Below are 15363 nucleotides of genomic sequence, written 5' to 3' on the forward strand. Positions count from 1 at the left end.
TTTTTTATTTGAAAAAATACAAATAAGTTAAAAAAATGAACGATTATTTTAAGCTTTTTCTAAATAAAAAAAGTTCAATTTAGTGCTTTAGGGTAGAGTTGAAAATGAAACATCAAAAAAAGGGTACAAATGAACTTTTTCCTAGGTCATGGTATAAACGAAAAAATATTACAAGGTGGAGTTTTTTTAAGTAATTAGGCCTATTCTTAATAGTTTATATAACCGAATGGTTATTTTAAAAAAATACAAACTCCAAATATTATTTAATTATATATATTTTCAATTTATTATAATGTCAATATTAATTTATTTAAAATAGTAAAGTTACTTTATTTAGCTATCATAGAAATTAAATGAGTTTTATGGTGACAATATAAAATTTGGGAATAAACATCAGGGGCAAACTTAGACCTTTTCCCTTTAAATTTTTATGGTGACGAATTTAGAAAATATCACATCCGTAGATTAAAAATTTAATCTTAAAGATCCAACGGAGTAAAACCAACTCAAGAGTCGCAAACGTACACCTCGAGCGCACGCAAACACTCTCTCTCACAGTGAAAAAAGAAATCAGATAGCTGAGGAACTAAGAACCAAACCCTAATTCAGAAGAAAAAAGGAAATTTTAGAGCTCCAAAACCATGGCATTCCCTTCCCGTCTGCTATCAAGATCCAAACAGGTACAAATTTTTACTGTTTTCTTCACTTACTCTGAGATCTGTACGATTTCTTCGTTGTTATTCCCGGTTTTGATCTTTTCTGTCGAAACAATTTCAGAAAAAAATGAAATCGAATCCGTTGTATTTTTGCGAATTTATTGTATTTTTTCTCTTTAATTTGATTTATTTGACCTTTTGATCAGAGATGAAGTTGAAATGAATCGGATCATGTGTGTGCATTCTGTTGATTATATGCGGATAAAATTAAAAGAAGTTGTTATTGGTGTGTTTTGATTTGTAAATGATGTGTTTGTTCTTTGTTGTTATTGCAGCTGTATGGCGGTCAAGCTATTTCTTCGGTCCGTTACTTTGCCAAAAAATCTGAAGCAGCTCCTGCGTCACTCAAGGGAGATGGTCAGTAAATAATGTATTTATTTCTGTAGTTTATTCGAAAGATATAGCATCAGCTAGCCTTGTTTCTTTTTTGTTGTATTACTGCCTTTAAACTATCCATATTATTTCCAACCTAGGTAGCACTGATAGAGGTTATCAGTTTACAAAATATTTCGGAAGTTGAAACTTTGGGAAACTGAAACTCAATGTTTTGGGGCTGTAACTTAGTTAATGAAAATTAGGAACATGTTTCTTCAAAAGAAACACATTTCATTAAGAAAAAGAAATTAAACCTAATTATACAGACCTGTGCTAATAAATTTTTTCTCAATTCTGCTCTCTTTTTTCCATTAAACCCAAATATCTTTTCATTTTATTCTAATTTAATGACATTAGCTAACACAAATTTCTAGCAAATGATCTTACTATTCAGTATTCATAAAATAGATACTTAATATGATTGTATAATAATTGATGATAACTTACTTGATTTTTTTTAATTATCTTTAGACAATGAGTACATCTTTATGCTTTTTATATTTGTAAATAAACTACTATATTTTTGTTATTTACATTTTTCCTCCATATATCTCTTAGATTTTTTAGAAATATTATTTTCTCATTTCCATTTTTGTTTTCATGCTTCATTAAACTATAATGATTTTACAAACTTTCTAAGTATTTGAAGTATATTTGCTAACATAAATCTGCTAGGTACATGAGAAATGTAGTTTATTCTTGTTGCTATAGTGTAGAATGTGAATATAACATTGTTAAAGCTTCATATCCTCTTTCTGACATGCTTAAGCTCAATTGTGCTTGTAAAGAAACATTGTTTTGAGACAACGATAGGTTGCTCTGCTAACTTTTCTGTAATTATGAAATCTATAGTTAAGACCAGTTGCTATAACTTATTAAATTTCTGTAGGTTTAAATCTTCTAGTTATTTCAGCTAAATTGGCTAATAGTTACTTGTTAGTGAAGGTTTATTAGATATATTGTTTGGATCTATTTGATATGAATGTTTTTTGTCCTTTGTAACGCTCAAATGTAAGCATAAAAAACAATTAACTTTCTTCCATTCGGCACACTTGCGTTTATTTGGATTCTGGAGAAATTGCTTTTTAAGATGGATGTGATTCATGTGAATTTTATTTGGTCATTTATGCTTTGTTAAAGGTACTTTTAAATAAGAATTTCATTATCTGTGTGTTGTAAAGATTTGTAATCTGGCCCATAAAGCACCCGTTTAGTGTTTAAAGAAGTAAATGTTATTGTCTTCATTGTATTAGTAATCTGGTAATAGCTGTAATAATCTTCGACTCTTAGATTCAATGTATTTCTAACAAACTTATGCCTTACTGGGCTGATAATTTACTGATATATTATTTCTTTTTGATGCGAAAAGAGATGTTGAAGAATGTCTTTTTGGATGTCAAGAGGAAATTGGAGACAGCCTTGGGAATACTTAGGAAAGAGAAGATTACCATTGCTCCTGAGGATCCAGCTGCTGTATCTCAGTATGCAAATGTAATGAAGACGATTAGAGAGAAGTAAACATAACTTTTTCTCCTTTTATAATACAAATAATAATAATAATGTTTTTTTTCCTCTAGAGTTACGGTATCACCTTGTTTAGCATAAATCCACATTTCTCAATAAGTCCACATTTCACTTGCCACATAAATTATAAATGAAGATTATCTTTTAAGAAAAACTGTAGTTTTAACTCAAAAATCTTTTCCTGATCGAGGAATATTTTGGTGCAGTTCTTCACCAGCAAATTTTGTACTCATTGTAGACTTTGATTGATATATAATAGCATGATGTTTGCCATGTCACTATTTTTTATCTTATCTATGATTTGTGCTATATATCACTTCTCAGAAGGATTTGCAATAATTGCATTTGTTGTTGAGTGGATTCACAATAAACTGTTATATCTGATGCTCATATTGATATCAATTATATTTGGCTAAAATAGCTGATTAATTTCTGGGCGCATGTATTTGTACAGAGCTGAGTTGTTCTCTGAGTCGCAAAGAATCAAATACACCATTGATACAAGAACAAAGGATATTCCAGATGCTCGGACATATTTGTTGACATTGAAGGAAATACGAATTAAGTATGTGCTTTTCTTTTTCATGTTGCCTATGTGCTCTTAATTACATTGATGTTGCAAACATGCAATTTGAATTTGGATGTTCCTGTATATGCTGTTTTACATTCGAAATGATTTTCAGTTTTAGTTTTTAAGGAATGAACCTAACATTTTTGCGTCACCATTTCTATCGAGTTTGTGAAGATGATACGCATAGGTCCTATTGATGGCCTGTCATTTAGATATACTAGTTTTGCATTACGTGCTACGCACGTGGCTCGTAACGTGACTCGTCAATTTATATATTAGTTAAACTCATTGTAATTATATCAATCTTTCTACCTATAATCAATATTAAATTAGTTTAAATTTTTGTTTTGAATAAATATAATACTTTTATTTATTAATTTGTAAAATTGATCGACGTCAATAATTTTTATTTGGAATTTATTATAACCAGTGGCAGAACCATAAATTTTTTCCAGCCCGAGCTAAAGAACATGTAATTAATAATAAATATTTAAATTATAAACAAAAATAATAATAATAATAAATATTTAAATGATGTATAGATTTTTTAAAAAGCAAATAGTAAATATTAGAGTAGACTCCTATATTAGTTTTGATAAAATAAAATAAATGACAATAATTAGAAATACTTATTGTAATATATCCAATTTTTTTATTTTTTCATCAATAAATTAAGTTCAAAAATCTAAGAAATTACATTATTGTAATTATTCCCTCAATATTACAAATAAAATTAATTATATGAATAAAATTTAAAAAGGAAAATACATACTCAAAATTGAAAATTGTTTGATTTTGGAGGAGAATTTGAAATTAGAGAAATTAGATTGAAAATTAGGTTTGAAATTGTGACAATTAGGTCATATGAATTAGATGAAAAGTTTAGTGAATATATGAAAAATTGATAGATTGAGTGAAAAAATTAATAAAATTAATTAAGAGTTTAATAAGAAAATTAAGAAAAGAATTGATTGGTTGATGGTGTGGTAGTGGGGCTTGATGAGTATAATTAATTCTCAACTATTTCTTTAAGTTTGGCGAAGGAGCTTAAACGGGACAAAACAATTACAATTATTTAAATTTTGTTAAGTTAATGAAGGCCAAAACGACATGCGTCAGCTACTTCTTTACTAAGAAAATAGTTAAATTTTGATATGAATTATTCTAATATTTTTCCCTAAATAGTAATATTCCACCACTACGGTTTAGGGCATGATCATGAACAAAAGTAAATTACACATAATACAGCTGTATGCCTGTATCAAGATGAATTAATGTTAGACAATAGTAAAATATAAGGAAAATTATTAGCCATGAAAAGAGCCAGCCGAAACCTAATATTGTCTTGTGCGAATAGTGAAGCATTTATGTTAGAATTTTGAAGTTATTAAACATTTATAGTTTGCGGTGGATAAAATTTATATAGTTCAATTTGATTTTAATTATGATTCTAATTAGAATATATTTTTAATAATTAATTAAATAACTAATGACTATAAAACCTTAATTTAATATAAATTAGAAAGGATTATTCCGTAAATTTGCCTGTTCCCCCCCCCCCATCCGTGCTTTTATATATAGTATAGATATAGATTGTATTGCTAGTCACTTGTTTTTGTGATTCTGAAATTGTCTTATGGTTTGATCTAAATATTTACATAGTAAAATCTAGCGAGCCATAGGCCCCAGCATCACATATAATGTTTCCCTTTCATTTATGTAATTACTGTTGTTGTCCTTTCACAGGAGAGGTCTCACTGATGAGCTTGGTGCAGAGGCTAAGATGATGGATGCTTTGGAGAAAATTGAAAGTGAACTCAAGAAGCCTCTCATGAGGAATGATAAGAAAGGAATGGCTCTCTTAATGGCAGAATTCGATAATATCAATAAGAAGTGAGTGTCATCTGAATGAATATATTTTAATTTGTTTTATGATTAATGTGGAGTGTTTTTTTCCGGCTTGCATACTGCCCACTAGTTTGCTTTACGTTTCATGTAAAACTATTACAAATGACAAAGTGATTAGAACATGTTTTCCCGGACTTCCAATTTGTATAAATAGTTCCTTTTGAAAGGACAATATCTAGTCACATTTATACAAACATTAATATGCATTTACAAGCTGCTCATGTGTGTTTGTAAATTAACATATTTTTGAGGCAGTGTGTGATAGTCCGTCTGAGTTAACTGTGCATAATATATGATTTTTTTAGGCTTGGAATTCGCAAGGAAGATCTCCCAAAGTATGAAGAAGAGTTGGAACAGAAAATTGCCAAAGCACAGCTAGAGGAGCTGAAGAAGGAAGCTCTTGAGGTCATGGATACCCAAAAGAAGAGGTATCATATTGCTGTCTTATCATCAATCTTCTAAAGTAGAATTGAACGGAACAAAGGGTGATACATTATATAAAGCTAATTCTAACATATGTTATGGTGTTTCTTCAGGGAGGAGTTTAAGGATGAGGCAATGCCGGATGCAAAGTCTTTGGACATCCGAAACTTCATATAAAGTGTGTAGTTGATGAGTTTGATTTTTGATGTTGTTCTGACATAAAGGAGCCCTCCTGCATAGGATGTTGTGGTTATTACCTCATCTGTTTTGCTATTCCGTAATAAAAAAAAGGACCGTCTGCATTGCAGTACAACCGGCGCAATTGAGTCCGTACTATGATGTTGTTTATTCAATTTAGCTGCCAGGAAGAGCTGGGAATATGCTGTTGCTGCTTTTGCTATGAAATTATATTTCAGAAAGTTCACATTAACCTTTTCTTGTGTTTTTAAAAAAAAAATATTAAGTGCACCGAAAACATTTTATGTTCATTATACTGGATTTCACTATTTATTACTGTAGGATATTATTGATTGGCTTTCCTAATGAAAGGGACTAAGCATAAATACATAAGCACTTTTCAAATAGAATTTGAATTAAATGATTAGACATCCAGGATTGGACAGTAGCTAATCATTACACATTAAGAGAAGGGGTGAGATAGGTGAGTGTTTATTGTGTGTAGCAGTTCTGCTGTATCATTTTTAAAATAAGCGACGATAGAAAAATTTTAATTATTGTTTATTTTTAAGTATTCTAGTAAGGGGAATGTTTTATTGGTTTATTGTAAGAATAATGTGGTACAATTATTGTATTGTATTATCGTTCAAAAAAGGCTGAGTTATTTTCTTATATTTATATTTTTGTTAGGCTGTGTTATTCTTTTATATTTTTGTTAGGTCTTAAATAAGAAATGATATTCTCAAAAAAATAAAATAAGAACTGATACAGTCAACCTTCTAATAATTAATATACAAGGTGGACTAAAAATTTATTAATTATTAGAATTATTAATTTATTGGATTTGTATAGAAAAAATTATAAAAAGTATAAAATATATTTTAAAAAAAATTATAAAAAGGATAAAATATATTTTAAAAAAATTTATAAAAAGTATAAAATATATTTTAAAACATCTGCATTCGTAGACCTAATATTAATATTTTATTATAAAAAAAAACTAACGAAACACACTTTACAATCACTCAATTCAAAATAAATAATTTTATATTCAGCTCAAAAAATATTAACTTAATATTGAACCAAAAAAATAATTATAAAGAAGTTTTATTCACAAAGTGAAATAATTTTTGATATTTTTTTGTACTAGAGATGCTTCACTTGCTTTTACAGGTAGCACGGAAACGGAAACGGAAAACGGAAACGATACGAAACGGACACGGAGAAACGAAATTTTTTCAAAATGAAGGACACGAAACGTGGGGGAAACGTGCAAGTAACAAACATATAGAGATATATTTATAAAAATATTTATAATAATAAACAAAATAATTCATTTTAATATACTAAATATTTAAAATTGTATAAATATATAGAAAAATATAATATAATTCAACACAAATAAGTATATTTGATGTATTGTGGGCAATGCGAATGTAAAATTTATGGAAACTAGTTTGATTTTTTTATTTGTGGGTAATAATTTTAATTTTTTACAAATTTTTAATTTTTATTATTTACGGAAACGGCCCGAAATGTTTCGTACGGGTGTCCAAGAGTTTCCGGTTTTCAAAACGTTTCCGAAACGGGAAACACAACTTTGTCGAAGTTTCCGTGCTTCTTAGTTGTTCATCTAATAACTTCTTTTATAATTTTCTCAAACGAACAAGAAAGTCATAATTCGATTGCATTTCGGCTTCCACCTTATGAATCAAGGTTAGTGTTGTCCCAAATAAATCAACAATTATTATATATTTCTTTATAAAGATCTCTCTAATAATTAATATTTCTATAGAATACATTTTAAATTTTATTAATTATTAAATAATAGAATTATTAATTATCCGACTAGGAACGAAGTTGGTTCCCTCAATTTTATATAAATTATTAACATTATAAATTTATTGAATAACTATTAGAGGGTCTACTGTATATCAGTTTAAATTTTGAGATTTAAACACTTGAAAAATACAAATATGAAGTTGCCTAATTCAAATAAAAATGCTATCACCGGTTTGTTATTTTCTAATATTGAAAATTAAGAAAGAATACAATATCCTAAACTTATCTATATCTATCTATCAATTTATATTTAGGGATTCTTACAAAAGTATCTAAAATTTAAAAAATATTTATAAAATTACCCGTAAACTTTTTTCATTTATAAAAATATCGACTGACTTAAAAATATCTATAAAAATAACAAAAAAATGAAAATTATTTACAAAAAAACGGTGCGTATAATGTTGGTATAATATCGGTATAACGTTAGTCTATTAAAACTATGAACAAGAGAATTTGAAAACAGTATTTGGTTTAATATTGGTAGAATTTTAGTATACTTTTCACTACTAGAAAACAACGTTTTAGCGACGGATTTTAGTGACGGATCTAAAATCCGTCGCTATTTTTTGGTAGCGACAGATTTAGCGACGGATCCGTCGCTAAAAACCACATTAAATTGGCGGGAGTGATCCCGCCAACTTTAGCGACGGATTTTCCGTCGCTAAAGTTGGCGGGAGTAGTCCTGCCAATTGTTTCATAAAATTTAGCGACAGATTTTAAAATCCGTCGCTAGTCATTGGCAGGAATACTCCCGCCTTTTATTTTCCGCAGTTAGCGACGGATTTTAAAATCCGTCGCTAAAGTACGCCTTTTGCAACGGAATTTAGTGACGGATTTCAAATCCGTCGCTAATTTGCACTGTAAAAAAAAATTAAAAGGTATTAAAAATATTATTTAAGATAGTATTTAATAAAAAATAGTTATTAAATTTTTTGATTAAATTTATATTATTTCAATATAATGTTTTTATTTATAAAATAATAATTAAACCTTATTTATGAAATAATAATTACAGATTATTTATTTATTTAAAGTATATAAGTATTTTAAAAAATTATTAATTATAAAAAAAATTATCTTAGAATGCGGGATTAAATTATGAAAACAAATATTTATTGTTTTTAGTTACATTTAAGTATAATATACATAAATATATAACATGAATATGAGATGGTAAAGGTGGAGTTATGCGCGGGAGAACTATAAGGTTAAAGAGTCTTGAGTGAGAGCAATGGAAGGATGGGTGACCTACTGGAAAGTTAGCGATAATTGACAGGTGGATGCGGATGGGTGATTTAACTGGGGTGGGTGATTTAACTCGTGTGGGTGAGTGACAGAGGGCGCGGATGAGTGATTGATTAAATAAAAAAATTATTTTACGATGTAATTTTTTTTTTTTTTTTAAATTAGTGACGGATTTAAATCCGTCGCTAAAACGGAGACCAAAATCCGTCGCTAATTGTTTTTCGTCGTTATCAATCGTTACGACCAAAAATATAGCGACGGACTGAATCCATCGCAAATCCATCGCTAAACGTGTTTAGCAAACGGATTTTGGTCATTTAGCGACGGAAAAATCCAGCACTAAATGACTGTTTTCTAGTAGTGTTTGTTATAGGGTTAAATGCAAATTCATACACCAACTTTGACCTAATTTGCAATTATAACATAAACTTTGAAACTTGGCAATGTCAGTAACCAACTTTACACTTTTGGCAAATCGATACACTAAACTCAAAAAACACTAACGTGGACATTGTAATAAACCGCCATTTGTCGTTTTATGATTGGTCGGTGTATCAATTTGCCAAGAAATGAAAGTTGGTTACCGCTAGTTGATAACATATACACTTTTTTTATATGCATTTTCACTATAGTTGGTAGTGAACCAGAGAATTTGTATATTCTTGGTACAATTTTAGTATATTTTTAGTTTATTTATTGATATACGGTGTGGTGTAATGTTGGTGATTTTTATTTAATATAAATAAAGTTTCAATATATTTTGATTTATATACCATTGGTATAATTTTAATATATTGTTAGTTTAATTTTTAGTATACAATGTGGTGTAATTTTGATATTACTTTTATTTACTATTAATAAAATTTCAGTATGTTTAGATGTGTATAATGTTAGTATACTTTTAGTTTATTAGTATATACTGACATTATACCAATAGTATACACCATATTTTTGTAATTATTTTTATTTTTTGATATTTTTGTAAATATTATTAAATCAACTAAGCATGTTTGTAAATGAAAAATTCAATAGATATTTTTGTAATTATTTTCATTGTTTTTGGTAAATAGTGTAATTTCCTCTTATATTTATATTAACTATTAAAGTCCAAGCCTAACTCTATTTTTTTTTTATGACGAGGACTCACTTTACTGAGCCGAAACTCAATATCATTGTCAAACTCCGGGATGTGGACCGCCCGCAAGCCCACATACCTGGTAAATCCGGCTATAATGGCCAGCAACCCAAACTCAACCACTCCATATTAAGAAAGGGCGTAGCCGGGGTTCGAACCCACGACCTTTGGCGCCCAGATGGCTGAGACTTAGACCACTAGACCGAATAGTCATGTATTTTTATCGGAAAAGAAGCCAACAACGATTCAAGAGTATGAAAAGTTAGTAATATGGATCGGCTCCAAATTCTTACGACTCTGAGTGGGATACCTGCAAAACAAATTTATGTAATTAGAAAAATATACAATTCCTCTTTCAGACCAAATGTTAATAATGATCGCTAAGACGTCCTTCAGTTCCATATCTTTGGCTGCATAATTCGAAGTAACATATTTATACAAAAATGTAATCTTTATTGCAGGATTGAACAATTGAGTTTTATCTCTTAGTTGGCAAGTTATCTGCCACTGCCATGTCACCAATCCTTATATGTTCAACATGTAGATGGTGTGAGTTGGATCAAATGGTATTTGGCGTGTGTTTGAAGCAATCAAGATGATGATCAGCTGTTAGTTAGTTATTTGTTGAGCTGTAAAAAGTAGTTATTTTAACTGCTTTAGTATAAATAAGTAGCTTCAGCTACTGAGAAATGTAATCTGAAAAATTCTAAGTTCAATACATTTCTTTTATACTTTTCTTCATGGTATCAGAGCCTCATGAATCCTTGGATTATGGAATTGGATTGTGGATTAAGGGATAGATCGGTGAGTGTACTCGACGGATTAAATTTCCGGCCTTCACGATTACTTAGATTTTTGATGGTATTATAGAATATGAAGAAATTGAGGTTTAGGGGTATGAAAAAAGTCTTACCCGCAGGTATGTCTCTCCCCTCTCTCCTCCCAAACCCCACCAAAAACCCTAACCCTAATCTCACCAAAAATCATGCAACCCATGCAACAATCCAGGCAACACAGCAACAACGAAGCTTCTCTGGTTCACAAGACGACCCTAGGGTTATTTATTTCGAGAATTACCCTAAAACATGGAGATACCATGATTTAGAGAAGGTATTTGCTAGGTATGGTGTGAAGGGCAGAGTTTCTTTAGCAACGAAACTCACGAAACGGAATGTCAGCTTCGGTTTCTTCAGACCGGATTCAGATAGATCCACAGTTTGGATTATTGAACAGCTGAACCTAATCTGTATTGGGCGATTTAAGCTTCGCGCGTTTCTCGCAAAATTCCCAACTAAACAAACGAGTCAGCCACAAGCTCGTGAACAGAAAGCCATTATTCATCATAGCAGACCTATTCTATCACCGGCACTGCGTGACAACAGATCCTACCGTGATTTTTTCACCAAGGGTGCGATCTCTGAAGCCTCTTCGAGCAAGGCAGCTGCTGTCTCATGTGATATGAAATTAAGGCTGTCAAACCAGATCATGGCTGGAGTAGCAACGGATGTAGATTGGATTCAAAGGTCTATTGTTGCTAGGGCTAACAATATCGAATCAATTCTAGAGGCAAAGATTTTTCTATCGAATCATAACATTGATTTCGAGAAATTGTCATTCATGGGAGGTAACCTTTTATTATTAACTTTTAATTCTGCTATTGTTGCTAACAATTTTATGCAGAATGTTGATTGTTCTCTTAAGGATTATTTTCAATCCTTCGTTTGGGCAAAGAATTTTGATCACGTCCTTAACCGTCTAGTGTGGATTTCTATAACTGGGTTACCTATTTGCCTTTGGTCGGCTATTCTGTTTGAGGAAATAGGTAACATGGTCGGGGAGACGGTTTTAATTGATCCAGACATTGCGAATAGAAAACGGATTGATATGGGTTGTGTCCTTATCTCGAGTTATTGCCGTCACATTAATCACTCGCTGGAGGTGATATGTGGTGATAAATCCTATCCCGTATTTATCAAGGAAATTGACAAGCCAATTGATTTTATTGCTTATGGTGAGAAAGGTGAATCATCAGTTATGGGAGTAGAACAATCTACCATTCCTAGCATTAATTTGCTTGATTCTTTCAACACGGAGGTTGCTGAAATTTTCGTTGAACGAGAGGAGTCGTTTCATGATCACATGCTTGGAGGGGCTCTCATTGATCGTCTTGTGGAGTGTAATCGTTCATTGCTCTTTGAGGAACCTTTACCTTTAATTTCCGAAAGGGATGCGGGATTTTCTTCTTTTTCTGGTTATTCGAAGAATGTTATCATTGAACCTATTGAGGAACCGAACAAATTTCAAGGACAACAGATTTTGAATAATGAAAAAACAATGCATCAGTTTTTAAACGATGAACAGCAGGTTTTGGGTGTTGAACAGCAGGTTTTTGGAGATGATCAGCGGTTGACTTCAAGCAGCGAAGACATAATACAACATATTCCGAATAATGCAGATTCAATGCAGCAGGTTTTTAACGATGAACAGCAGTTTTTGGATGTTGAACAGCAGGTTTTGGGCGATAAACAGCAGCTGACTTCAAGCAGTGAAGCAATAATACAGCAGTCAATGGATATTGAACAGCGTAATGTGGTTATTAATCACCAGCTGAGCGTGGAAATTGCACCTGGGCAACAGATATTGAGAGAAGAAATTATCCAGGAACATCAGCCTTCGAGTGGAGGAGAAACACTGCAACAGAATCGATTGAGCGTGGATATGCAGCAGGTAGATGTACCTGTTCAGCATTTCTTGGGGGAGAAACTTTATCCAGTACAGGTACATCCAGTTCAGGTCTTGGGCTTAGAATTAAATGATTTGGAGGATGAGACAAATAATCTCAACAAAGAGGATCGACGAGATGCTTCATTTGTGGTCGATACTCAGCAGGTTGTTGAATCATTGGGTTCGAAACAAAGAGTTGGGAAGGAACTTGGCGGAAAGATTACAGATTCTAGTAAACGCCAGAGAAAGAAAATTGACAGATTGGGAGATATCATATCAGGCTCTACCAAAGAGTTGATAAGTGGAGATGATTTATCGGATGCTGATATTGTGAATATGAATCGAATTAATGGTGTCAATAGAGATTTATCAGAGGTATCAACACAAGAAGATGAGGTAAGCAAGAAATGGCAAATCGGGCATGATCTGGGTATTCTACAGCGTGAAACCAGATCAGCAACTATGCGCAAACTAGCGCAAAAAATGGGTTCTACTACTGGAATTCAACAAAATTAAGGTTCTTTTTCCTTTCGAGGTTTTTTTTCCTGTCCATGTCTTTGCCCCTATCTTTTGTCTCTTGGAATTGTCGAGGAGGGTTATTCAATAGTAGAAAACAGAATTTTATCCGTCGGATGGTCACTACACATGATTTATTGTTTATTGGACTTGTGGAGTCCAAGAAAGAAATTGTTGATAATTTTCTCATCCGCAATTTATGGCCCCATTTGGATTATGGTTTTGATTGGATTCCTTCTGTGGGTGCCTCAGGTGGTTTAGTTCTTATCTGGAACTCTGTCCTGATTAGTAATTCCGCGATTACTAAGGGTTCTAGATGGATTGCTATTGACTTTGTCTTTGATTTTAATCGCTACCGTCATATCCTTGTTTATGCAAGCAATGTTTCTTCTGAGAGATTGTTGTTATGGCAAGAGCTTTCTCACCTCATGGGTTTCGTAGGAACCATTCTTATCAGTGGGGATTTTAATGACACCCTTTTTCCTGAGGACAGGTGGAATAGTACTGGATTTACTCCTTCGATGTTGGCTTTTCGTGATTTTGTTAACAGTTCAGAGCTTCTGGATCTTCCACTTCAGGGAAGGCTTTTTACTTGGCAGAATTCTCTTTCAAAATCACGTATCGACAGATGTTTAGTTTCTGCTACCGCCGGCACCATTTGGCCCCATATGACGCTATCAGCTTTGCCTAGAGGTCAGTCAGATCACGTTCCTATTCACTTTCGCAGTGCTAATGCTTTTGACTGGGGGCCTAAGCCTTTTCGCTCAATTGATTCTTGGTGGGAACATGAGGAATTCGGAAATTTTGTATCTGAGAGTTGGGATTCAGTTTGTCAAAATTCTCAAAATCTCATTCAGAGGTTAAGAGAACTGCGACAAAAAATTAAAAAATAGAATCAGAGGTTTTTGGCGACCAGAACAAACGCATTAAGGAGCTTTCCCATGAAATTCTTGTTAAGGAGATTGTTGCAGAATCCGGGTTGCTAACTGAGGCCGAAAAGGAGGAGATGTCCATGCTCAAATCAGATCTTTGGAATGCAGAGAGAAGAGTTCATTCTTTATGGGTTCAGAAATCCAGATTGAAATGGAATGTGGAGGGGGACAGAAACACAAAGTTTTTTCATAGTATGGCTTCTACGCATTATAGAAACAACCACATTTCTTCTATTCAGGTGGATGATGTTATTTATGTTGAGCCTGAGGATATCAGATTCCATATCAGGGAATTCTTTACTACTCTTTACAGCAAGAGGGACAGAGTAGATTATGATTTATCAGGGTTGTCTTTCTCTAAAGTCACGGATCCGCATGCTGCTTTTCTGACTAGACCGTTTATGGAGAACGAGATCTTTGCCGCTCTTTGCTCTTGTGGTGAAAAAAAGGCTCCAGGACCTGATGGCTTCAACTTCTTTTTTTACCGGAGAGCTTGGCCTTTTATGAAGGATGCAATTGTTGGTTTCTTTTCGGATTTTTTTCGATTCAATATATTACCAAAAGGCATTAACTCCTCCTTCATGGTTTTAATTCCCAAAGTGGCAGGGTCCTCTAATATCAAGGACTACAGACCTATCAGTTTAGTCCATGGCCTCTTCAAGCTTCTTTCGAAGGTTCTTTCTCGAAGATTAGCACCGCTTCTTGCTAATTTAATTTCTGACAGCCAGCACGCTTTTTTAAAAGGGAGAAGCATTCTAGAGTGTTCCATGATAGCTAATGAACTTGTTCATTCTGCTTCGTACAAGAAAGAGAAACTGCTTGTTCTAAAGCTTGATTTCCACAAAGCTTTTGACAGTATCGATTGGGATTATTTGATTTCTGTGTTGCGGTGTATGAATTTTCCTGACAAATGGATAGAGTGGATGGTTAGTTGTTTTTCCTCGGCCAATACTTCAGTTTTAGTCAATGGCAGTCCGATTGATCCTTTTCCTCTTAAAAGAGGAGTTCGTCAGGGAGACCCGATCTCCCCTTATCTTTTTGTTCTTGCAGTTGAAGGATTAAAACAGATTCTTGCCCGTTCTTGTGGATTGGGACTCACTCAGGGTTATTGTTATTCGGCGGATCATGACCCTATCTCTCTTCTCCAGTTTGCGGATGATACAATTCTTTTCATTCCTTTTGATATTGAAAAACTTAGGAATTTGACTCGTATCCTTCGTTGTTTTGAATTGATCTCTGGTTTGACGATAAATTTTCACAAAAGCTCCATTT

The 15363-nt window shown here is 32.4% G+C and overlaps 1 protein-coding gene across 1 annotated transcript; it reads left to right on the plus strand.

Moving 5' to 3' along the window:
• The first annotated feature begins 544 nt into the window (after positions 1–544).
• LOC126656333 (probable ATP synthase 24 kDa subunit, mitochondrial) lies at positions 545–5947 on the plus strand. Its single transcript, XM_050350878.2, has 7 exons — positions 545–680; positions 992–1073; positions 2461–2605; positions 3070–3180; positions 4933–5079; positions 5400–5522; positions 5631–5947. Exons 1-7 carry the CDS (start codon positions 642–644, stop codon positions 5692–5694), a joined length of 711 nt encoding a protein of 236 aa, XP_050206835.1. The 5' UTR covers positions 545–641; the 3' UTR covers positions 5695–5947.
• The last annotated feature ends 9416 nt before the right edge of the window (positions 5948–15363 follow it).

Source organism: Mercurialis annua, linkage group LG7 (assembly GCF_937616625.2).
Source record: "Mercurialis annua linkage group LG7, ddMerAnnu1.2, whole genome shotgun sequence".
NCBI classification, from domain to species: Eukaryota; Viridiplantae; Streptophyta; class Magnoliopsida; order Malpighiales; family Euphorbiaceae; genus Mercurialis; species Mercurialis annua.